At 33.6% G+C, this 24,114-nt stretch overlaps 1 protein-coding gene across 1 annotated transcript; it reads left to right on the forward strand.

Annotated features, from left to right (window-relative positions):
* The first annotated feature begins 1,572 nt into the window (after nt 1-1,572).
* LOC114340298 (A-kinase anchor protein 10, mitochondrial) lies at nt 1,573-10,658 on the forward strand. The gene is made up of 3 exons (XM_028291036.2): nt 1,573-1,772; nt 1,837-1,998; nt 9,015-10,658. The coding sequence occupies exons 1-3, from the start codon at nt 1,739-1,741 to the stop codon at nt 10,487-10,489; spliced, it is 1,671 nt and encodes a 556-aa protein (XP_028146837.1). The 5' UTR covers nt 1,573-1,738; the 3' UTR covers nt 10,490-10,658.
* Nucleotides 10,659-24,114: the final 13,456 nt, after the last annotated feature.

Genomic DNA, 24,114 nt, shown 5'->3' on the forward strand with positions numbered 1-24,114 from the left:
GCCCTGATATTTTCAGTAATGTCGGATTCATCAATCGTTTCGTTCGTATATTGACGTCACCAAATGAATGAATTAGGTTTACGAGATTTTGTAACAGCAATACATTTTTATTGTTGAAATGTTTGTCTGATAAAAATCGGTCCGGGTTAGCCGGAGTTCCGGGTTATCGGGGGCCGACTTATCGGGGTTCCACTGTAGTTATAATTCAATTTGTATTCATACTGGGTAATTTCGATTTCAAAATAATTTGCGTTATTTTTCAGATTTGTTTTCATTATTTTGCACAAGCATTTCATAGATTGTCTGTTTTTTTTTTCAGTTTATTCTATTATTAAAAATTTGTGTTTTAATTCTTTGGTATAATTAATTTTTCTTTAATATACGGTTATATTTTAATTTTTTTTTTATTTTTATTTTTCCATGAGTTTTTTCTGAGTATTGGTTTTGCATTTCTGCGATTGGATGATGTAAAACCTTGAGATAAATTTATTAATTTGAGCTAGCCCAATCAAAGTAGATATCAATAAGTAGAATCAAAACAATATATATCTAGAACCGCGTCAATGACCTCATCTATATTCGCCATTCAAGTATTTCCGTTTCCTAATTAAATGAAACACCCTGTATACTTACAAATATAATATGTTAATAATTTTCAAAATATATTACAGCCGGTCCTGAAACTAACAAGCTTATTGTTGCTAACTTCATGGACAAATTATTAGAAACAATAAAAATTGAATAAAGATAATATAAATAAATATTTATTTATATAAAACATACATTAAAAGATAATATTTTCTAATTTTTTACAGCAGGTAGGTATATAAGTATTATAATTATTTCAAAATATTTTTAATTATCACTCATTAAACAGTTTGTATACTTAATGATAGATGGCGCATTGCAATAAAAGATTTATCATCTAATATAATTTAAATTTTGCGTATATAAATCTGTTTTATAATGCAAATAAAATTTGATCTTTTTTAGATAAACGAATTTTTATTAGAATACGATATGTAAATATGTATTTTTGGATTGCCTCTCCCTATTCTCAACAAGGGAGCAATTTTAATCTGTGGTATTGTCATATCTATAGTAATTACTGAAATATACGATAAACTAAAAGATTTTTAAATGTTTGTTGATGTTGATAACATACATTCTAAATCACCATTAGGTAGAAAAGAATGTAAAGTAAATATTGATAAAGCACATATACATAGAACTGTTGGTTTAAATAAAAATCATTAACGTTTTGTCACTGTCACTTAATATTACCTTCGCCTATATTAATTAGTAAAACCAATTTTTTTTCACTTAATAGATTTATCATTATCATCAATAAAATGTAAAATCTAGAATAAAATCGATAATTTAAGTAACTATAATTTTTATTTATGCATTTTTAAATGATCCTGCTCAAAAATCATCTTTTGTATTCCAAAGATTAGATTAAAGATGAAGATGTATCTAATTTGAATTTGATTGAAAGCATGAATAATTATTGCAAAATTGCAAAAATAAAACATAATCTAAACTATGGCAACATTGTCGACGTGAAATGTCAACTTGTAAATGTCACGTTTGGAAATGTCTCAAATGTCAGAGGCACAGTTTGTTTATGAAATGAAAATGCGAAGTAAAGAAGATAAGTGATTTTTTGAAATATTGTGTTATACTTATAAATTCATAAAGTCTTAATATGTATTCGAAATAAGCTTTAATATGTACAATGCTACAGTTTCTAAAAAAAGCAAACAAGAGTGGTAAGTACATAAAGTAAAAATTCTTATATCAATGTTTATCAAATAAAAACCGTGTATTTTTTAGGTCAACAAAAATACTCATCTAACAATCCGCCTCATGGTAGTAAAGAAAAGGATCATCCTATAATTCCTCACGAAAATGTGTCGGATTCATTCAAAGCGAATTGTGGAAAAACCACTCCATTACCATTATCATCATTTGATGATGAGGGACTGTTTGATATTGGTAACTAGAATTATTATTTGTATGCTATTCATTTAATCATTTCTTAAAAGGGGAAACCCTTTTATGGTGCAAGGATTGCTTGGCATGTGATTGTTTTGTGCACTTTACAGAAAGCTATACATAATATTACTCATTGTGTTTATTTTAAGGTGTTAAATGGGCATGGCAAATGTATATTGTGGTCCTAATTCATGCCACTTCCACACCTATTAGCACTGTTTCTAGGCTTATTTTATTATAATACATGTTAAGACCACTGTGGTCATCAAAAGTAATGTAATGTCAAATAAAAACAAGTTTGTGTTATTCCCTCAGAATTTTTTCAGAATCCTACTTCCTTTCAGGCTGTTGATTATTATTTGGTATTCCTTTTATCTACTTTCTTTTTGGACCTTCAACCTAGTTCTGCCTTTATGATTTGTCCTTCATTGTCATAACCTTTTTCAATAAACTACCTACATTTTATTAATTTAATTCTTATGACCTTTATTATTTAATTGTTTCCTCTAATTATGTAAATAACTTTTTCGCTTATTGTTTTTACCAAGTTTGATCACTTCTTCTTTTTTTTTAAACAAAATAAAGTACACAGAAAGAAATACTACTTCTATTCAGTTAATACCAACAGAAAAATGGAAAGAATACTACAAGAGTTTGCTAACAGATAGTAGAGCCGAATATACCACACAATCACCAACAGAAGTATTCGTTGAAGGCGAAGAGATAGTGGTGGGAGTTGATATGGTGAAGAAAGCTGTAAATGAACTAAAAAATGGTAGAGCTCCAGGGCCAGAAAATATTCCTGCCGAATTAATAAAATGTGGCACAGATAAACTCTTTCAAGCACTTACTTGGTGTATGAAAAAATATATAAACAGTGTCACACCACCCAGTTCATGGAAAGTAGCTTATATTTCTTCCATTCATAAAAAAAGGAAATAAGTTGGATTGCTCAAATTATAGAGGAATATGGGTAACTACTACACTAAGCCGGGTGTACGGGCGCTCGTTGTGTCACTTGCACACCTATTCTCACTCTTTCTAGGCTTATTTTATTATAATGCACGGTAAGACCACTAGGGTCATTAAAAGTAATGTAATGTCAAATCAAAACAAGCTTATATTGTCCCTCTTACAGTTTTATTAGAAAACTACTTCCTTTCAGGCTTTTGATTATTATTTGGTATTCCTTTTATCTATTTTCGTTTTGGACCTTCATCCTAGGTCTGCCTTTATGATTTGTCTTTCATTTTTATAACCTTTTTTAATAAACTATTTAATTCTTGTGACCTTATTTAATTGTGTCCTCTAATTACGGTATTTAACTTTTTCGCTTATTGTTTTTACAAAGTTTGATCACTTTTTACTTCAAGATACCACCTTGTGACTATGAAGGTGATTTGACATCAACCTAACCTAAGTAAAAATGCAGGATTTTTATTTTATTATTTCTCTTATTTATTTTTCATTATAACCGTCTTTTTAATAAATAATCTTTACCTTTTTTATCCCTATTTAAAATAATTTTTCTTGAGCTCCTCAGAATAGTGTGAATTTTGACTATAACACAGTCATTTGTTACAAATGACCTATGAGTTAATGTTTTTAAAAACTTGATACATGAAAGACTAAATCTGGTGAATAAAGTGCATAGTCTTACAATTCACCACACAATTGGTTAAGCTAACAGCTGCTTTTCTCCAATCATAGTCAACAACAATCTAATATCTAATATAATTTTTTTCATCTTTTATAAGGGGAATTCAAAACATACTTAGGGATAAGGGCTTGGTGATACTCCTCCATAGATCCCTACCGAAGGGCGTTAACGCCTAAAAACAGTGTATATATATTTAAAACATATCTTAGTTCATAATGATTGTCTGTCTATCCGTCTATCCAATCACCACCAGTACAAGAGTGGTGGTAGATAATATCTACCAAACAAACATCCTCATCAACTGGTCTGGATCCTCATGAACTACTGGCAAACCAGACTTAATACTGATCTGCATTCTTATTCTCACCCTGTACAACACATATGTCACAACACATTGCTTGAAAGTGAGCAAACACTGCATCTATCACATAGAAAGCTTTTCCAGATTTGATGGTTTTATAATGTAATGTTTTGATCATTTGGCATGTTTAGTGCCACTACATTGCTAGTTAGAAATATTTCTGACGTAGTGATGGTTTCTGAGACAGCTGGTTGTTTGATCTAACATATTCATACTAACACAAACAAAATTTCCTTGAACAAATCATATTGTAGATTTCTCTGTAGAACTGTTCTGTGAGAAATCAAGCCATATATTTGTCCAAAAAGAGCCAACAGCAATATCAGTCAACATCGAGACTGTTTCTTGCATTTTTTTCGTTGTGCTGTATAAATATATTTCAAGAAATTCCCATTTATTTACAATCAGTGACTTCAATTACAATGAATAATTGGTTTAATTATCTTTCAGGAAACATTTCCACGCTAATTTTCATTTTTTTTTATTTTTAAACAATAAGGTTATTAGGTTGGAATCTACATAAACAAGCTCATTATTCTATACTCTATACTGTCGGAATAAGTTATAGTTTGTTATTAAATTATTGTTATAAATAAAGCAGTTAAAGAATACCACCAGTGAAAAAACACCAGTGCTTGTTTAAAAGCTTTAAATACTAAAATATGGCATAATAGTTTGTTATGATATGATACTATCTCTTCTACTTGTGTACTTCAATTATAGTTTCTTAACACATTCGCGGACACGCTGTCATTTTATACACGTATTCTTATGGAGTAAATGACTTCATATGCAGTCATGACCGCGAATGTGTTAAGATAACAAGGATACTTAAAATTTGTCGATAATTCAAGCTTCTTGAGTTATCCCTTGAGTCTCTTATGTTGTATAGTTTTCTTTACTTTCTGTTGTTTCTTGTTGAAGCATAATGTTTCGCTATTTTTGTTTGTCTTGTAGTTTTTCTTCGCATTATTTATCAAACCATTGCCTTGTTATCATTCTACTTTTCTCCTTATTAGTTCTGCTGACTCTAATTGATTTTTTCACTTGTTGCCACAGTTTTTCGACATTGCTGTGTTCGATTATATTTAGGTGTGGTTTCATTCCGGTACGTAATTTTCTCGGATTTGTTTATTTTGCATTTTCTCGATGTTCCACTGTCCCAAAGCTTCGTTTGTTCTAAGTTTCTGTGATGATACCTGATTTTTGCTATCACTAGCATTGATAATTGGACGTAGTTATGCAAGAAGGAACCAACTACCAAAATTTAAAATTTGATATTATTGCTTATGTGACTTAAAAGAAGGTCCAAACTTTGTTTAGCAAAAAAGAACCAATGGCTTCAGCATCAATATTTTGTGTTATAACAGTTTGAATCAACTACCATTTACGTAACTATCATTTTAAGATGTGCGTTCAGAATCCAACCGCATAAAGTCAGTTATGTGTTTTACAAGAGGGAACCAACTCCATATGCGTTTACTAAAATAAATCACATGTGCCATATTGCATTTTACAAAAGAGAACCAGTAACCAGTGTTGTTGATTTGTTGCTGTAGCAGTTTTCCGTGTACCGATATATTTGTTTTTAGTTAGTGTTAATAAAAGTTAAATTAGTTTAAAAACATTCACTAAGAATGTCTTCACGAGGCAAAATGATGATAAATACGTGCAAAATGATGGTGTAAACAATACAGATTCCTTGTACTTGCCAACTGATGTTATGCTAATGAAAATGTATGATTTATATAAAAATGAGTACAGCAACCCAGTGTCCTTCAGCAAGTATAAACATATTTTTCTACAGGACTTTAACTTACGACGTAAACCACTCAAAAAAGATACTTGCAATAAATGTGATACACTTTTTTTTTTTTTGGAGGTCGTCTGACATATGTCTCCGATGGCACTGCAGCCTCATGGGCTTATTGTGCCAACCATCCTACCTTTTATGTCACCCAATCCACAAGCTTGGTTCCACGTACCAAATTATACATACCTAGCATGGGTTGGGTGGCATATTCTGCTGGACTTAATTTTGGTTGTCCATAAATAGCCTGCCTTTTGTGATCCAAAGCCGTACAGTACATGATATGCTGTTTCAGTTCCCCTATTGCACAGTCTGCAGTTAAGGTTCCCTTCGTACAGCCCAATTCTATTCAGGTGTCCTTTCAGGGCACAGTGACCCGTGAGAAGACCTGTAATTATGCGGAGCTGACTCCTATGTAATTTTATTAGTTCCTCAGCTCTCCGTTTTGAGGGTTCCCTTATTAAGGGCCTCCCGTGTCGCTGACCAGGTACGTTCCCCCAGTATTCTTTGTGTTTGTTTTTGACCCATTCCCTGACTTGTCCCCTAATTATTGTTTTAGGTACTCCTAGAGCAGGTTCTGGGCCAAAATATAAAGTTGATGAACCGTTCCTTGCCAGCTCATCTGCTTTCTCATTACCGTCTATCCCGGTGTGTCCTGGCACCCAGAATAGAGTTACACTGTGATACACTTATTCTACAGATTAATGGTGCTGAAAATAGTACTGAAAAACAGAAACATCAGGAAATTCGTGAGGAACATGTGGCACTTGCAAACTTAGCTCAAGTTCAAATGAAAGACGATTTGAAGTTTGTAAACGAAAACAATAGTTCAGAAACATTAGTTCAGAAACATTAACCTTTGACTTAGAGAGAAATCTACCTTTGCCGCGTATTCCAACTAACATCATGCTCTACAAAAGACAACTGATCTTATACAATTGCGTAATCCACAGTGGCAAGAGTGGAAAGGGCTTTTGCTATATTTGGGTAGAGGTACAAGCTGGTCGGGGCGCTCAGGAAGTTTCGTCTTGTTTACACAAACACATTATGGATAATGTTGACAAGAATGTCATCAATTTGACATTATGGAGTGATTCGTGTGGTGGCCAGAATAGAAATATCAAGATAGTTCTTATGCTAAAAACTGTGTTAGAGGTCCACCCTAGCCTTCAAAATATTACTATGAAATTTTTAGTCTCTGGGCACAGTTGCCTGCCAAACTACAGTGAATTTGGTGACATTGAGTCTGCCCTAAAATTTCAGCAAAGACTTTACACACCTGAAGACTATATCAGTGTTATGAAGAATGCTCGAAGACGAAATATTTTAACGTAGTAAAAATGGAATCTGTTGACTTTAAGTCTACAAGTAATATTGAAAAAACTGTTGTCAACAGAAAAAAAGATACAACAAACACCAAGATAAACTGTTTAAAATTTAAACAAATCCGCATTATTAACAATAAACCTATGTTTATTTACGTCAGTAACAACTACAGTAACGAATTTGTTGAAATAAATGTGCAAAAACGAGTAGTTGGCAGGCCCCCTTCCATGTCATCTTTGTTGAAAAGTCTCTGTCCAGAATGATTGTAAAAACTTTTATTGTAATTTATCATCTAATGAAGAAATTGAAGGCGACATTGATGGGTACAATGGGACGCTAGACTTTCAAATTGAAATTGATTAAAATATTCCATTATGTTAAAATTAAACAACAAAAATATCCTGATTTTTTTCCATTACACTAGTATTGCCATAATAATTATTTTAAAATTTTATTATCTTAGTTCAGTTTATTTTTTATATTAAGGCAATAAAATAATATTAGATTTGTCTTTATTTTTTACTTAGTTTTTCGTATTATTGTTTAAATAATTACAATTAAAATATAATCTAAAGAAGTTTGTGTTTTTATTTCCCTAATGTAAAATGTAATTAATTAATATGTATAATATGCGATAAGGAACCAATCACCATTTTTTGGGAATACCAAAGTTGTTATTATATAATATGTTAGTTTAAGTATCAACAAAAAAATTACTATCCCCTTCAAACACGGTACAACCTTTAGTAAGGTTGTAAGTTGTACCTGTAATTTACAATAGATAGCTTTGCGAAAACGTCTCTCCTGAAAAACACACTTTTTGGAGTTGAGTCCTTCTTGCATAACTACGTCCAATTACGTGTCAATTCGGTTCCGTTTGTAGTTTTCATTAGAGACCCAAGTCTGTTTATGAATGTTTGTATGTTGAAATATATCAGCCTTTGTTCAATATCATTTGAGATATCGTGAGTGGAGGCTATGTTGTCCTATTGTCAGTCTTAAATTAGGTTCTTTGCCAATTTTTGCATTGAGGTTTCCACAGATTATTTGTATGTCTTGTTTGGGGATTCTCTCTAGCGTTTTTTCAAGTTGTTCATAGAAGTCATCTTTGATTGTTTCCTCTTTATCGCCTTGCAGAGCATATACAGATATTATTGAGATACTGTATCATTTTCCTTTCAGATTACCTTGTGAGGACTAGTTATTTAAAAATCATCTCCAGTCTATGACTCTCGATGCAATCATCTCAATTAAAAAGTACTAACGCTATGCTTTTTCTCATGAGCATTTTTCAGTGCGTCACAGTTTTTCGATTTCTTTCTAACGCATTAAATTGTATATGACAGAAAAAAGGCACGTCGGTGATTACTTTGGTAATTATTCTAGTTCGGTGATTATTCTAGTTGTCGATAGATGGCGCTATAATAGAAAAACATTTATTTACTAATTATATAATATATCTACGAATATAATCTGTACAATTTATAAGACTATACAAATCAAAGAAAATACCATTTTATAAATGCAATACAGACAATTGATTTGTTTTTATGCCCAATTGCAAATAAAGTTTGACAACTGTCAGATTTAACTAAAATGTCATGTTAGAATAAATGTTATAAATGTATATTATCACGGACTTACCTTTTTTCTATCATTTGTTACGCACTGAAAAATCCTCATGAAAAGAACCATATCTATAAGAACCATATAAATAGTACATTCCATATTCCATTTCTTTATTCAGGTTTGTTTAGTTATTTCACCACTGCTCTTCTGATAATGTTAATAATATGCATTTTTAAATTGTAAAGTGTGAATGACGTGTATTCTATATATTAATAAGTAATATTTTCCAGGCGAATTGGAAGCTACAAAAGACCAATCAAGACTAACAAGAACACTGCAAGAAACAATATCGGACAAAAATGCGCTGGCTTATTTCACCCACTACATGGAATCCAGAGGTGCTTGCGACTACATCCATTGTTGGTCAGAGATACAAACCTTCAAATCTTTCCTAAAAGACAACCAAAATCTTCAAACCATGAAAAATTTCCCCCATTCTCCCGTGCCACATAGTAATTTCGATCATGACAGTTTATCAGTTAGTACTGATTGTGATTCCTATACAGCCGATTCAAATAGTCTGTATGACTATTCGGCAACAACGTTATCAGAGGGTAAAACACCCCAGGATAACACATGTGATAAAGAAAGTGATGAATCTAATTTTAGTGAAAAGAGAAGTGTACAAAGTATAGTAGATAAAGCCTTACTATTATTTAAAAAATATATAGCACAAGAGGCGCTGTGTAATATTAAATGTACAGAGGAAATGAGGAAAGAAATTATGGAGAATATTTGCAATACTGATAAAGTTTTATCCATTAATTGTTTTGATACCGTAGAGAATTATGTTTATAATATCATGCAAGATGAGTATTTCGCATCATTTTTAGCTTCTGATTATTTCTGTAAATATCAGATCGATCTGCTTACAGGCGGTAATATTTCTCTTGATGATATTCTGTACAATGAGACTGCTTTGTTTTATTTCATGGAGTACTTGGAACAAGAAAATCAGCGTAGTTTGCTAGAGTTTTGGATAGCCGCTTCGAATTTTCAGCAACAATTACACGACCAAAAGGACTTTTTTGATCACGTCGAAGCTCAAACTGATGCTGTAGTGTTATATGATAAATATTTTTCTCTTCAAGCTACGTGTCCCTTAGGTTTCAGTGATAAAGTTAGGTTTGCAGTAGAACAAAGCATTTGCGGCGAGAATGGCCTGATGCCAGATTGTTTTCATCTTCCATTAAAGATCGTCGAAACAGTTCTGGAAAAGAACTACCTAAAACCTTTTTTAACTTCCCAGTTGTTTTATAAGTATTTGTCAGATCTGATAAACACGGTACAAGTGAATGACTTTGCGAACTTTGAGCGATATCCAAACGCAGCTTCTGACTGTAGTAGCGAGAGGAGCTTTAGTCAGAGCACTTTCTTAGCATTTGAAATCCCTCCCAGTGCAATCAAAAGAAGAGATAAGAGTGCAGATATGACCATCGACACCAGGGAATTGTATGATCCTGACTCTCTCTGGAAGAGAAAGAAGTGTTACAGGCTGTCATTGGGGCGAGTTAGTGAAATAGGCAAGTACGAAGCTGATTTTGAACCTGAACCTGATAGGAAGCAGTTTAGGTTCAAAAGTATATTCAAGAAAGTAGTTAATAACGACGAAGAGGATAGGAAGAGAGAAGAAATGGCTTGGCAAGTAGCTGAAATGATAGTTAAGGATATAACTAATGTTACGTTAGGGCAATCAGACAAATGACTTTTGTAAATCGATTTTTTAGAGCAAAACATTGTGTTGCGATTTTTCTACAAGGGTTAACCAGCTATAGAATTTTTTATACTTTATTTTTCTGAAATTTGATTGCAAAACGTGTAATACAGTGGAAATACTACGATTAGATGGAATAAAAACGTCCTATGTCGTTTTAGAGCTTGTTTAAATACATTTAGTTAATAATGCCAGGGAAGACGCTATTCTGTTTCAGAATGTTACACATAAATATTATTACGTTTATTCTGTGGGATCAGATATTAAATTAAGCACAGTGTGATTTAACTAACTTTATTTAACTCAAAACCCACTTATCGCCAATAATAATCCCAGATCTCGCCCCTGCTGGCTTATGTAATGAGAACGAACTGATTATTTAAATATTCTGATTTCACCAGAAACTTTTGGTCCTCTTTCAATTTTTGATGTTTCTGATGCTTTCTCATTTGTGGTCGTTAACCAAATAGACTTGTCTTATTTCCTACCGCATGTTAAGCACTACTAAACAGTGTTTTCTGTTGGTTCATTACACAGGCCGACAAGCCTGATTCCCAGAAAACGGAGTATGCTTTTTCGATTTTTTTTGATGCGCTGAATACAAATCTCAGCCCCAAAGGCTTTGGCTTCTGAGATATCCTAACCTAAAAGTGCAAAAATAGCGGTTTTTGGTAATTTTTGAGGTCATGTAGACCCATTAATTTTTTCTAAAATACGCATAATACCTTAAAGTATAAGTCTTCTTCTTTCAAATGCTGGGCTAGATAGGCTTGCCTGCTTGTGAACTGAAAGGGATGGTTCCTACGGGTTGATTGAATTTGGGGTGTTTAGGTTTGAGACTGTTGGGTTTGGTATTATTTGATTTGGGTAAAGTTGTTGGAATAAGGGTTTATTAGTTTGGAATTTCTTAATTTAAGTTTTGCGTTCTATTATATAATCATATGGTTTGCAGGTTTTTTTAAAACTAAGAAACTTCAAAATGCAATAGCTCAGCGAAAGAAGAAGATATCTGAGTAAACTCAACGTAATTTAAATAATTAAATGAAATGAAAAACCGGTATTTTGTAGGTACGTTTAGGCCCTGTATAACAAACAGTGATGACACTCTGGGACCTTGATGAAGTTACGCATTTTTTCCGCGGAAATATAATGGGTCGAAAAGTCGCACAACTCGCTGCGCTTCTGCACACTTTCAATATTGAAGGTTTGACTAGCAACTTAGGTGCATAGTAGCACAGTTGCTGCTGGTTTAACTTATACAATCGTTTTAATTTGTTGTTGATGCTCTTATAGCTGTTGGAACTACTGAGATCATTCGAAGATTTGATAATTTATTAGACCTATTTAATTCGTCTAATATTGCTAATCTAATATTGTATGATTTTTCTTCTACGGCACTGCAGCCCAAATTGAGCATTGGCCTCCTTTATTTTTTGCCTCCAACCTTGCTTGTCTGTGGGTACTCTTCTCCATACACGGACACCTAAAAGGGCTTGTGCGTCGCTGTTTACTGTGTCTTCCCAGCGCTTTCTTGGTTTTCCAACCGGTCTCTTTCCCTGCATTCTAGCATTCAGTGCTATTTTTGGTAGCCTATCCTCTCCCATTCTTATCACATGTCCGGCCCATTGCAATCTTTGTATTCTAAAGAAGTCTGACAGGGGTGCTTCCTTATAAAGTTGATAAAGTTCGTTGTTGTATCGACTTCTGAAGATTCCGTTTTCCCTCACAGGTCCTAGTATTCTCCTCAGTACTTTCCTTTCGAATGTGTCGAGTTTGTTTTTGGATGTTCCTTTCAGTACCCAGGCTTCACTGCCATAACATGTTATTGGTTGTGTGTGCAGCCTAAGTGTGATTACCAGAACGCTTTTTTATTGAGCCAGTCCGGTTGTAACTTTTCGCCCTAGATGACAGATAACAAGATGGCTGCCTCTACAAAACGACACTTCAAAGGCGCCGACGAGTGTCACTATTGCTTATTTTTAATACTGTGGTTTAGGTTAGAATATCTCAGAAACCAGACTCAATTTGGCAATTTGAAATTCGGATTCTGCGCAGAGAAAACGGATAGCACCTGAAAAGTATATTCGGATCTCTGGGTTCGAATATTGGTAAAATTTTGTCGACTTGTGTTATTATAAAAAAGTATTTTATTTATTAAACATTTTGTGCTATCTTGGTTCAAATTGTAAGGGACGTACGTTACTCATTGCATAAAATGAATAATTACAAGATAAAACTTAATAGGTCAACTGATAGAGGTTTTAAAGCCAGCGAATGTGTTTATCAATACTGGGATCATGATAATTTACTTTCAGTACTGTACCTACATTATTTAGAGCTAAAACTCTACTTTTGTCATCGTAGTAATTTTCACTGTAATTTATACCAAATTACATCTTATATCTTTATAGTATTAATTTTTTTCGTACCAAAATCTGTCATTTCTGACAACTTATACAAATCTACTTATTACTTTTTATGCAATTAACATGTAAATATATGTATATTAGATTTGTTTTAAATGAGTATATGAATCATTTATATTTAAATACAAACGAAAATATGATTTAATATATTTCAATAAATATAAAGTAGAACATTTGTTTTATTTTAACCTGAAACGGTCATCATCAGTATCAGCCTCTACGCGTTCACTGCTGGACATAGGTCTCCCTCAGTTCTTTCCAGTGTTCTCTACACTGGGCCGCTTGTAACCATCTGTCTATCTCGTGCAGCTTGCATCCAGTTACTGCTAACACCCTTCAGGTCATCAGTCCATCTCGTTGTTTGGGGGCCTTTGCTCCATAGTGCTTCTTGTCTTGGTATCCACTAGAAAATATGTTTTGTCGATCAGTTGCCAGATAATCTGGCGACGTCCCAATTCCATTTTATCCTCGTGATTTTGTTCTACGGCGTATTTCTTCGTTTAAGTTTTGGTCTCAGAAACGCCCAACATCTGGCGCTCCATAGCTCTCAGTCACGCGAATCTTGTTTACTACTTTTTTTACGACCGTTAATATTTCAGCTCCATAAATGATTACAGGTAACGTGCACTGGTGAAAGATTTTCCTTTTGGTTCATGCGAGTACGTCTTGCCTAGTTTAATTTACCAAACGCTGTCCAGGTTAATCATATGCGACGTGGGAGCTCACATGTCTGGTTATATCTGCCCAACCGAATTTCTTGCTTAAGTTTGACTATTGTTAATATAATTTTGGTCAATGTCGGCATCTGCTCCTCTGTAGCATTTACAGTCACAGACCTATTGTGTTTTCATTCAATGAGAACATCGTACATTTTGTTTTTCGTTTTCCCTTCAAGAGAGCTCTAGGTTATTTTATGTAGATTTTTATGATAAAATTGTGTACTTGCTATCTTAAGGTTATGTTACATTAAAAATTCTATTACCTAGTTTGTTTTTTCTTTTTGCTTACTATTTATTAGTTTTTTGACCCCCTTTTTTGTGCAACTTCCCCTTTTATTCTGTGTAGCTGCTCCTTCTCTTCATCCCATTTCCTACCGTCTACTGTTAAATTGTTGTATCTTATATATTCTTGCGATTTTAACTTTTCTTCTTTAGCCAGTTTGCTTATTTGTCTCTGTATTTATTTTCTTTCATTATGAGGTCACTGTTTATATAAATGTCGTTATGGTTTTATAACGCCGGCTTAGGGGTATAAATAAGTTCTAAATATTTTGTTTAACTGCTTGTCTCCAAGCTCATCCTAGTTGCTCCTACTAACCTTGTGCAAAATTTATCACATTTACGTAAGGCCATAATCCATAATTGTTAATTTTTTAGCGTTTAAGCTCTTATTCTTTTTCTACGATTATTAGAATATTACTTTTAAGGTACAACTATATAATAGCAATGATTTTTACGTCCCCTTGACCTTACAGATTGATTACATCTACGCCTACTATCACTATTTAAAAATAAGTGCATGGTCATTGGTCAGTCCTTTTATTACCGGGGCACAAAATAATCTTTATACGGTATATGGGGAATGGGATATTTTCGGTTTGAACTTAATGAGGTGAAAATGTCATTTTTTCTTAAGGCATTATCTTTACTACGAAGCTTTAGTATCATCATGCCTATCTTCACTTTTGGAGCTGTTGCTCTAAAGAGTTAATTTGAACTACATTCAAACTACTTCTTCAAAATAAGCCAGGATACTGGCTCTTTTTGACATCTTCTTCCGATATTTATTTTTACCGTAATAGATCGTAGGGTGCTATATTTTTCTATTGCAGTTTTCTTCTTCCGATACTTCTTTTACCCGTTATTTTTTTCCTACATTGTAAGGATAAGGTCCTATATTTTTCACCGCACATTATGTGTCCAGGTAGTGCCGGTTTATGCACTGGGCGCCCAGGGGCCCTACGTGACCCAGTCATTTTAATAATAAAAAAATAAAATCCGGTAAATAACATATATATTTTCCAAAAATAATCTCATACTCAGATAAGCCAATACACGGCGAATGCCCTATACTCTATTGTTACATCTCTTCACGCCGATACCTACAAAAGTATATAAATATAAACAAATTAGAAAAGTTAGACTTGATATTGAAAATGGTCAAGGACAGAACTATGGTAATGCCGCAAATATGTCGGATTGTTATACAGGGCTTAGGGCTTCAAAGAAGAATACGGGAATTATCATCAACCGCTAATTATGTCCCATGTGCGAATCATTCTTTAAATTTAGCAGTGAATTTTGCATGTGAATCCAACTTGGAAGGAACTGATTATTTCAGCAGTGTTCAAAGTATCTACACTTTTTTTTTTCGACTTCTCAAAGTTGGAATTTACTGAAAGAAAGCGGCAAAGGTTATGTAAAAAGATTAATAATTGAATAGATGCTCTGCCCGATTTGACGCTGTAGATGCTTTACTTAAAGACTACAGATCCATCAAATATATTTTTTTCTTGTTAAGAAATAATAGAGGCGAAAAATCAGCAGTTAGAAATGAAGCCAAGATACTGCATCTAATAAAATAGATATATTTGAGACACTGATTTGCTCTATTGACACTGATTTGGGCAAGAATTTGGGAACGAGTGAATGCAACGCAACAAGCAAAACATTAGAAGACTGTGGACTTAAACGTGTTAATTGGAGTAGAATTAATGAAATCTCTCTTGTGCTTTGTTGGAAACGTAACAAATAAATTTAGCGAAATTGAACTAGAAATGAAAACTGTCTTTTGCTAAGGCGAGGATATCTCATATTCTATACAACTGACCTTCAAAGAACAAGGAAAAGAAGAACATTTTTCGATGAAGCAGGTGAAAATGAAACAATTTTAAAGGGACAAAGGAGATCCATAATAGGGATGTTCACAAAAAATGAAAAAGTCATTTCAAACATGTAAAACGATTAAGAAACACCCTAGGAATAATTGTCCAAAATTTCAACAAAATTGAAAAAGCCTTTCTATAAAAAATCTTTATTAGAAATCTAGCATTATTTTAAATTTCAAGAACGCTTCTCTATTGGCCTAACGTCACTAGTTGCATACCCCAAGCGCGCGCCGTTCTCATAGTGTTACTGTTTACCTGTTTGACGTTTCAGGTCATTTTATTTTGTTCTCTTCTTGTTTTATCAGGGTTAAAGTGGAGTTTTATAGTGAATTTGTTTAGTTTAAAGTGGATAGACTGTTTGTAAGGACATATTTTGGGTTTTACAAAAATAAACAAATAAAATGGAAGAAGGTTTTCAGAAAGCCGATTCGTATAAACTACCGACTGTAGTGTAGATGTAACAATGGTGTATGATTTATTGGCATCTTGTAAAAAAATAAATCTACCACAGCTTTACTGAGTGTATATTCCATATAATTTTCCATGTCTTCTTTAAGCTAAAAAAATAAATGCTTAATACTCCACAAAAAAAAATAGAGAAAGTTGTAAGCATGCATTGTACGCATGCATATTGTATACATACATTGGCTGGTTATTACTTTACCTTGGTTAGGTGTATTAAAAATATTTTTATTCTTCTTCATGTGCCTTGTCCGTTGTGGACGTTGGCTATCATCATGGCAATTTTAATTTCATTTGAGGCGTTTCTGAATAACTCGATCGATTTTTGTCCAAATCATTGGCGTAAGTTTTTAAGTCATGAGTGTCTTTTCTTCCGGGTCCGCGTTTGCTCTCTATTTTACCTTGCGTTATCAGTTGGAGTATACGATATTTATCATGCCTCATGATATGACCGAAATATTTAAGATTTCGTTTCTTAATTGTAAAAGAGATTTCTTTTTGTTTTCCCATTCGACGCAATACCTGTACGTTGGTGTGGGTCGCCCAGGATATTTTGAGGATACGTGGGTACACCCACATCTCGAATGCCTCTAGCTTTTTCATTAATGTTTCCATTATTGTCCAGGCCTCTGCGCCATATAGCAAGACCGGAAATAATAACATTTTAGTAGCCGCATTTTTAGTGGGAGAGATATTATGTCGCAATGGGTGAAAATATTTCTCATGCATGTTGTTAAATGTTGCTATGGCCTTTTCAACTCTAGATCTTATTTCGGTTGTTTCGTATTTCGAGTTGACAACTGTTCCAAGGTAAAAAATATTTTTGAACTTGGGTATTATACATTTTCATTTCAACCAATCTTTTCACTAAATTATTAATGATTTTAATATAATATAAAGTCATACCTACATCCACATGTAGTTATTTCAAGGTTTACTTCTACTGTATGCATTATTAGAATCCCTTTTTTAGGAATATCCCAGTTTAAGGAATACAAATTTGAGGTCCGGAAACTTTTTCATTTACTCTTTAAGGGGGTAGGGGCAAAATCTTGGTCCAATGCTATTTAAATTCATTCATTTTTTTCGAATCCTGAGAAAACTAATAAGTATTTTTGAAAAATGTAAATTCAGAAAGAACAATTACATTATTACCAGGGGCCGAAAGTCTCTGGAAAACTTCTATAATGTTTATTTTATTAAGTTAGTTCTTTAAGTTAGTTATTTTAAGTTCTAGCTGCAACACACCATTTCCTTTTCCGTTTTAAATTGGCTGAAACGGTAATAAAAATCTTGTCAGAACTGTTCTTTGATGTATTTACACACCCAGGAACAAAACACCACTTATTTGGCTTTATTTTTAATAATTAAATACGTAAAAAACTGCGCACATTCAAATACACTGAGTAAATAAGTATACAAAACTAGTCGTCGATCAAAGACGTTACGACTGCTGACGTCACAGACCGTAGCCTCGCTGCAGGGTACCTTTTTCTAGCCTCTAAGAAAATCAACATTATGAACTCATTTATCTTAAAAAATATACATTTTTAAACAGTTTTATGATTGTTACGTTTGTATATACCTTGTAATCTATTGAATTTAACTATATTTAAAAATTAGTGAACATCCCTATTGAAGTATCTAATGTAATAAGCGACAATATTACTCAATATCTTTTAAAGAGAATTGGATGCTACAAAGATGTAACATTAGCTTTTCGATGTTTTTTTTACTCTAGATCAGGGATTCCCAACCTTCTAGCAACTGCGTACCACCTGATATATTTTGAAGATTTTGGCGTACCACCAAACATCGGTTTGGAGGGAGGGGGCATGGAATAGAAGGAAGCCCTTCTCTTTTTAGAATATATATTTGCTATCAGAAATATGTCCATTGGCTTGTTTTATTTTATAATATGTAATACTAGTCTCCCGTTTTATACCGCTACGCGGCTTTGGGATTATAGCAGGGTCGTCTGCTATCTCTAAGTAGGTACTCATTTTATTCAGGCTGGGTCGACCTGGGGCCTATAGACATTTTTAAAAATGTCTAGATGTTCTCGCCGTCGCTGGGTTTCAAACCCATGCCTACCTGCGTGGAAGTCAGACATCTACCGCCTGAGCTATCCGGGCCCGTACCTATATTTTATCCAGAAGTCAATTAAGTATTTCTTTTTAAAACTCTTCTGTGAAATCGATGAATGTTTCCTGTAAATCCTGTAATTCTAACTCATTTGGTGGTGTTCCTGCAAAAGGATTTCTGATTCAGTCAAGTTTGGAATAATCTTCAGAGAAATATTTATTAAAACATTCTTGAATAGATTCCAAGTGAAGAATTATATTAGCAACCACATCTGGTATTGGATATATTTCGTTTTCGTCAAAAAATGATGACAGCGTCGGAAATGCAGAGGTATCCTTGTCCTGTATTTGAGAACATAAATGAACCAACTTTTTCTTGAAGTAGTTTACTTTCTCATTGGCTGTGAAGGGTGCTGTGTTTGCTCTGTGAAGCCCCATGTTCAGCGTGTTGAGTCTGTCATTATTTTTTTCAGTTAAAAGCATTAAAACTTCTGACCTCAGTTTGAAGAAACGGGCGAAAACTTGTGCTTGGATGAAAAGACGCACTGGCACTTCTGTAGACAAAAGCCCATCGTAATCGCTTGTTTCACCCACGCGACGCGTACCACCTGAAACCTTCGCCCGCGTACCACGTTTGGGTCCACCCCTGCTCTAGATAAAGAAGAAGTCAAGACGTCAATTAATATTTTATGCGATAAATAAAAAAGATATTGATGAAACCAAAGAGAACTTCCATAATGAAATTATGTACTCATTTTATAACGTTATGCCATAATTTGAATAAACATAGGTAAAATTAATGAAAAATTTGGTGTCATCCAGAATGTAAAGGCAACTTTTCCCTTTATTTTAACTTACTGCAAATTTATTTGACGATATCAATTTCTAATGCGTCAGGCGAGCGCTCTTTTTCGGCTTGAAAAAGAATAAAGACATATTTATGGTCAAATTTGGGTCAAAAAAACCTAGTCGCGTTATCGCTATTTGCATATAGAAAATGAAAAACTGGGGCGACTGAATTGTGATAGTATTAGTACCATGGAGAAGTTTGCTTAATGCCCAGTAAAGAAAAAAAGTGATCTAATTTTTGCCTTTATGCATTTTTTAGAATATGATTTTTGTTTGTCATGTGTTGTTTTGTGGAACTTTCTGTTTTTCTATACTTTTAAATATATTTTTTAAATATTATTTACGTTTAATATTCTTTTTGTTTGTTTAAAAAATACTGTATGGATTTTGCAATAAACATTTATATTTAATGCATATGTGTTTTCTTGTAAAAAAACTGACAACGAATATCAATGAAGGGGGCCCCTAAATCTCCAGTGCCAAGGGTCCGAAGTTAGGTTAAATCGGCACTGGTCCAGGTATTACAGTTTTCTTTCTTTTACCCTTATTTCTACTTATTTGTCTTGTGATGTTGGGGGTTGCTGGACGAAGACACTTAAACTTTTTACATATCTTTATTCTTACAAGGTTAAAGGTACAGTTACAACTACGTCGACCGACATTATAGTTAGGATAGGTCAAGGTGACCCATATCTCGGTAACTATATCCCCTGACCACGCGCCAGCAGAGTTCAGCGAACACACTGATACAACAATGAAAGTCTCAGGTACTCGACCTTCCCACTTATATCTTATTATATTAAAAACAATGCCCATATGTATTACCATATATGGTTATGCTATACGTATTTCAATAATGACGTGTGCTGTGTTTGCAGTCTTGCGAATGAGTTGAATACTTTGAACTTTGCTACTATCGTAATAAATTATACAAATTGCAACTATAATATTGACCTTATTCTTATAACAAATAAATTAGGAAAATTCCGTGAGGGTTGTCGTGTACCATCACATCTCTCTGGGCGGGGAAAAGATGAAAGGGAATTTCAGTAACAATTTCCTTTCATCTCTATTTTATATTATTTATGCTGACTGACGTCTCTCCTTTATAAGAAAATTAAACAAACATATTAAAGAAAATGAGAAAAGAAAAAAAATGAGATATATAAATATTTACACTGAACCTTAAGTACTAGTAAAAGTCTTATGGTGGACTATTATTACACTTTTACACTATAACACTTTTCAGTACTTATTCTTTTTATATATTATACAGCTTAACGTTATTCTTATGTATGACTACTTGTTTACCCTTTTTCTCAATAATTACGTTAGGCGTTTCATCTTTAATTACGGTATATGGACCCGAAAACAAACAGTTAAGTTTTGTGTTTGGCTCCTTTTTTATTAATACCTTATCTCCTGGTTTATAAGTTATTTTACTCGTTTTGGCATCATATATTTTTTTTTTGCTGTGTTTTGTATGTGTTAGTGTTTCTCTGGCCTCCTTTGCGGCTACTTGTAGTCTGTATTTCAGTTCCATGGGATAGTCGTCAAAATTATACAGGGGTTCTATTTCGTTTTGAACATTTGTCGGCAGTCTACATATTTTTCCGAACACTAATTCGAACGGAGTATAACCCGTTGCTGAGTGTACTGAAATGTTATACGAAAAACAGAAATATTGCACCCATGTACTCCAATTTGTAGGGAATTTTGATAGTTGTATCCTAAGGTACGCATTTAAATGTTTGTGAGTATTTTCTAAAGCTCCTATTGTTTCGTGGTGATATGCTGTTGAGTTTAGTTTCTCTATTTGCAATAATGAGCATGTTTCCTTAAATGTTCTTGCCATAAACTCTGAGCCTTGGTCTGTGACTATTTTTCTGGGTACTCCATACCTCAGAATAAAATTTTCTACCAATGCCTTGGCTACTGTTTCGGCTTCTTTGTTCTTTATTACATATCCTTCTATGTATTTACTTAGCTCACATTGCAGTGTCAATATATATCTATTCCCACTGTCATCCATCTCAAATGGTCCTACTAGATCTATAAATATTGTGTCGAATGCGCAGGTGGCAGTCGATGTGATAGTTAGAGGTTGTTTGGTTATGATAGAATGCTTATGTCTTTGACAATCGTCGCATCTCTTCACAAATTCCTCGATATCTTTTCGTAAACTATTCCAAAAATAATATTTCCTTATATTTTTGTACATTCTATTTATTCCGGCATGCCCTCCTGTTGGTAACATGTGAAAATCATTAATTATAATTCTTCTTAATTTTTCATCTGCTATATTCTGTTTGTCTTGTACTATACATATTTTGATATCTCTTTCTTTAAATATTTTAGGATCCTTTCTTATCTCTTCAATAATTGGCTGATTCTTATTATTCTTTACTAGTACTAGTTCCTTTATATTCTTTTGTGCGCACATTTGAATCAAGGCTCTCAACGATGCTCGTAGCGCAGACGTTGATCGAGGTTCTTGATATGTCGAGTTTCTCAACGACGCTCGTAGTGCAGACGTTGATCGAAAATCTCGAATCAGATAAATAATATCGTCTTCTTCATTGTACAATATACTACTATTTGTATTTTCTTCAGCCGAATCTAGCTTCATTGTTTTGCAATCGTCCTTGTCTATCAGTTTTACCTCTACCGCACTTTTCGGGAATTTCAACAATTCGACTACGTCTGGTTGATCAGTCCATTCGTTCTTCGAATCGGTGATTTCCTCCTGCTTTTTCGTTTGTGCTCTCGTCATCACTAATATACTTTTCTCTGAGTCCTTATTTAGTTGCTTTAGTTCTTCTGATGTAACTTCTATTCGTGATAAGGCGTCAGCTGTTACATTTTCAGCTCCTTTCACGTATTTAATTGTAAAGTCGTATTCTTCTAACTTCAATCTAAATTTGGTTAATCTGCTGGAAGGGTTTGTCATACCAAATAGGTACACCAATGGTCGGTGGTCTGTCAAAATAATAAATTCTTTCTGTAGAAGGTAATGTCTCCATTTAGCAATGCTCCATACTATTGCCAGTAATTCTTTTTCTATCGTAGGATAATTCATTTCCGCTTTATTAAGTGTTCTACTGGCATATGCTACCGGTTTGTCATTCCCGTTTGACAAAGTTGCTCCTAGTGCGATGCCAGATGCATCTGTCCGTAGAATAAACGTGTTCTCCTCCGATAAATCTGGGAATTCCATTACGGGGGGGTTTGATAATGACGTCTTGAGGCTTTCAAAAGCTTTTTGGCATTCTGTTGTCCACTCAAATTTTACATTTTTCCTTGATAGTCTATTTAGAGGTGCGGCTATTTCTGCAAAATGATTGATATGTTTTCTGTAATAATTTGCAAAGGCTACGAATCTTTTTGCTTCTTTTGCATTTTGTGGTATTGGATATTGTTCCAATGCGGTGATCTTTTCCGGATCTGGTGCTACACCTTTATTCGAAATCTTGTGTCCTAAATATAATAGTTCTTTTTTCATAAACTCGCATTTAATTGGATTTAATTTCAGATTTACTTTCCTTAGTCTCTCTAATACCTTCACTAAATTCTGATTATGCTGTTGTAGACTGTTGCCAAAGACTATCAAATCATCAAGATATATAAACATGTTTTCATAATTTAAACCTGACATTGCCATAGTCATGGCTCGTGAGAAACATCCTGGGCTTGTCTTTAACCCCATCGGAAGTCGTGTCATTTGATATTGACCTCTATCGGTTGCGAATGCTGTGTACGGTCTGGACTTAGAATCGAGTTCTATTTGGTAATATCCTTGGTATAAATCTAAATGTGAAAAATATGTTGCTCCTGATAAAGCGTCTAGGATTTCTTCTATGCATGGTAATGGAAATCTGTCATTCTCAATTTTGTTGTTTAGTTGTCTGTAATCTATCACAACTCTCCATTTCTTGTTTCCATTTTCATCGTTTTTCTTTGGCACTATAAGTAGTGGAGATGAGAATTCTGATATTGCATTTTCAATAATCCCGTCTTTTAACATTTTGTCTACTTGTCTATTTATTTCCGTTTTTTGTCCGTGTGGTAATCTATACGGTTTTGTATAAGCAGGTGATACTCCTTTTTGCAATTTTATTTTTGCTTTGTATACGTCCGTCGTTGTGCATGGATCGTTTTCTAAGAAAAACACATCGGAATATTTTACACATATTTTTTCTATTGCTCTTTTTTCCTCTAGCGATAAATTTTTTGTGTTTATTATATTCAAAAGTCTTTCGGCACGACTCACCGATTGTTTTGATTCTCCCATGTGGAAAACGTCGAACTTGTCTAATCTTTCGACCTTCGGTCTAAAATTCTTAACAATTATTTCTCTATCATTGATATTTAATATCCTTATTGGTATTTTTCCGTCGACTGGTTTTGAGACTGTTCCTGCCGAGAAAATTCCTTCCGCTATCTCCTGTGGTATAGTTACAAAATCTCCGTAGTGTGTCCCGATCTCGAAAAAAAATAATTTTTCACATCTCCTAGGTATTATTATCGTATAAATTTCTCCCATAGATAGCATTTTAAAATCTCTTCTCATTCCTTCTACATGTAACGATAATTTTAAGGATTCGTAATCTATTGTAGCAAAATATTGGTATAAAAAATCGCTACCAATAACCCCATCGACTTTATTTGTGAAACTCTTCATAACTGCAAATTCCTGTGTCAACGTTATCTTCTCTGAGTTATCTAATATTTCAAGGTCACACAATAAGGTTCCCCTTGTATATATAGTTTTTCCGGTAACACCTCGCAAGCTAATACGTCGGGTTTTGTTTATGTCGGTGTAGTTTTTATCTAAACATTCTTCAAATAAAACGCTGACTGTTGCGCCAGTGTCAATTAATAGTTTTTTGCGTTTTCCTCTGTAATAAA

The sequence above is a fragment of the Diabrotica virgifera genome, chromosome 2 (genome assembly GCF_917563875.1).
Source record: "Diabrotica virgifera virgifera chromosome 2, PGI_DIABVI_V3a".
NCBI classification, from domain to species: domain Eukaryota; kingdom Metazoa; phylum Arthropoda; class Insecta; order Coleoptera; family Chrysomelidae; genus Diabrotica; species Diabrotica virgifera.

Bases quoted from the DNA above. Each gene is read 5' to 3' on its own strand.
- LOC114340298 (XM_028291036.2), top strand. From the start codon at position 1,739: ATGCTACAGTTTCTAAAAAAAGCAAACAAGAGTG. The intron at 1,773-1,836 runs GTAAGTACATAA...TGTATTTTTTAG, and splicing joins AAAAAAAGCAAACAAGAGTG to GTCAACAAAAATACTCATCT. The intron at 1,999-9,014 runs GTAACTAGAATT...AATATTTTCCAG, and splicing joins TGAGGGACTGTTTGATATTG to GCGAATTGGAAGCTACAAAA.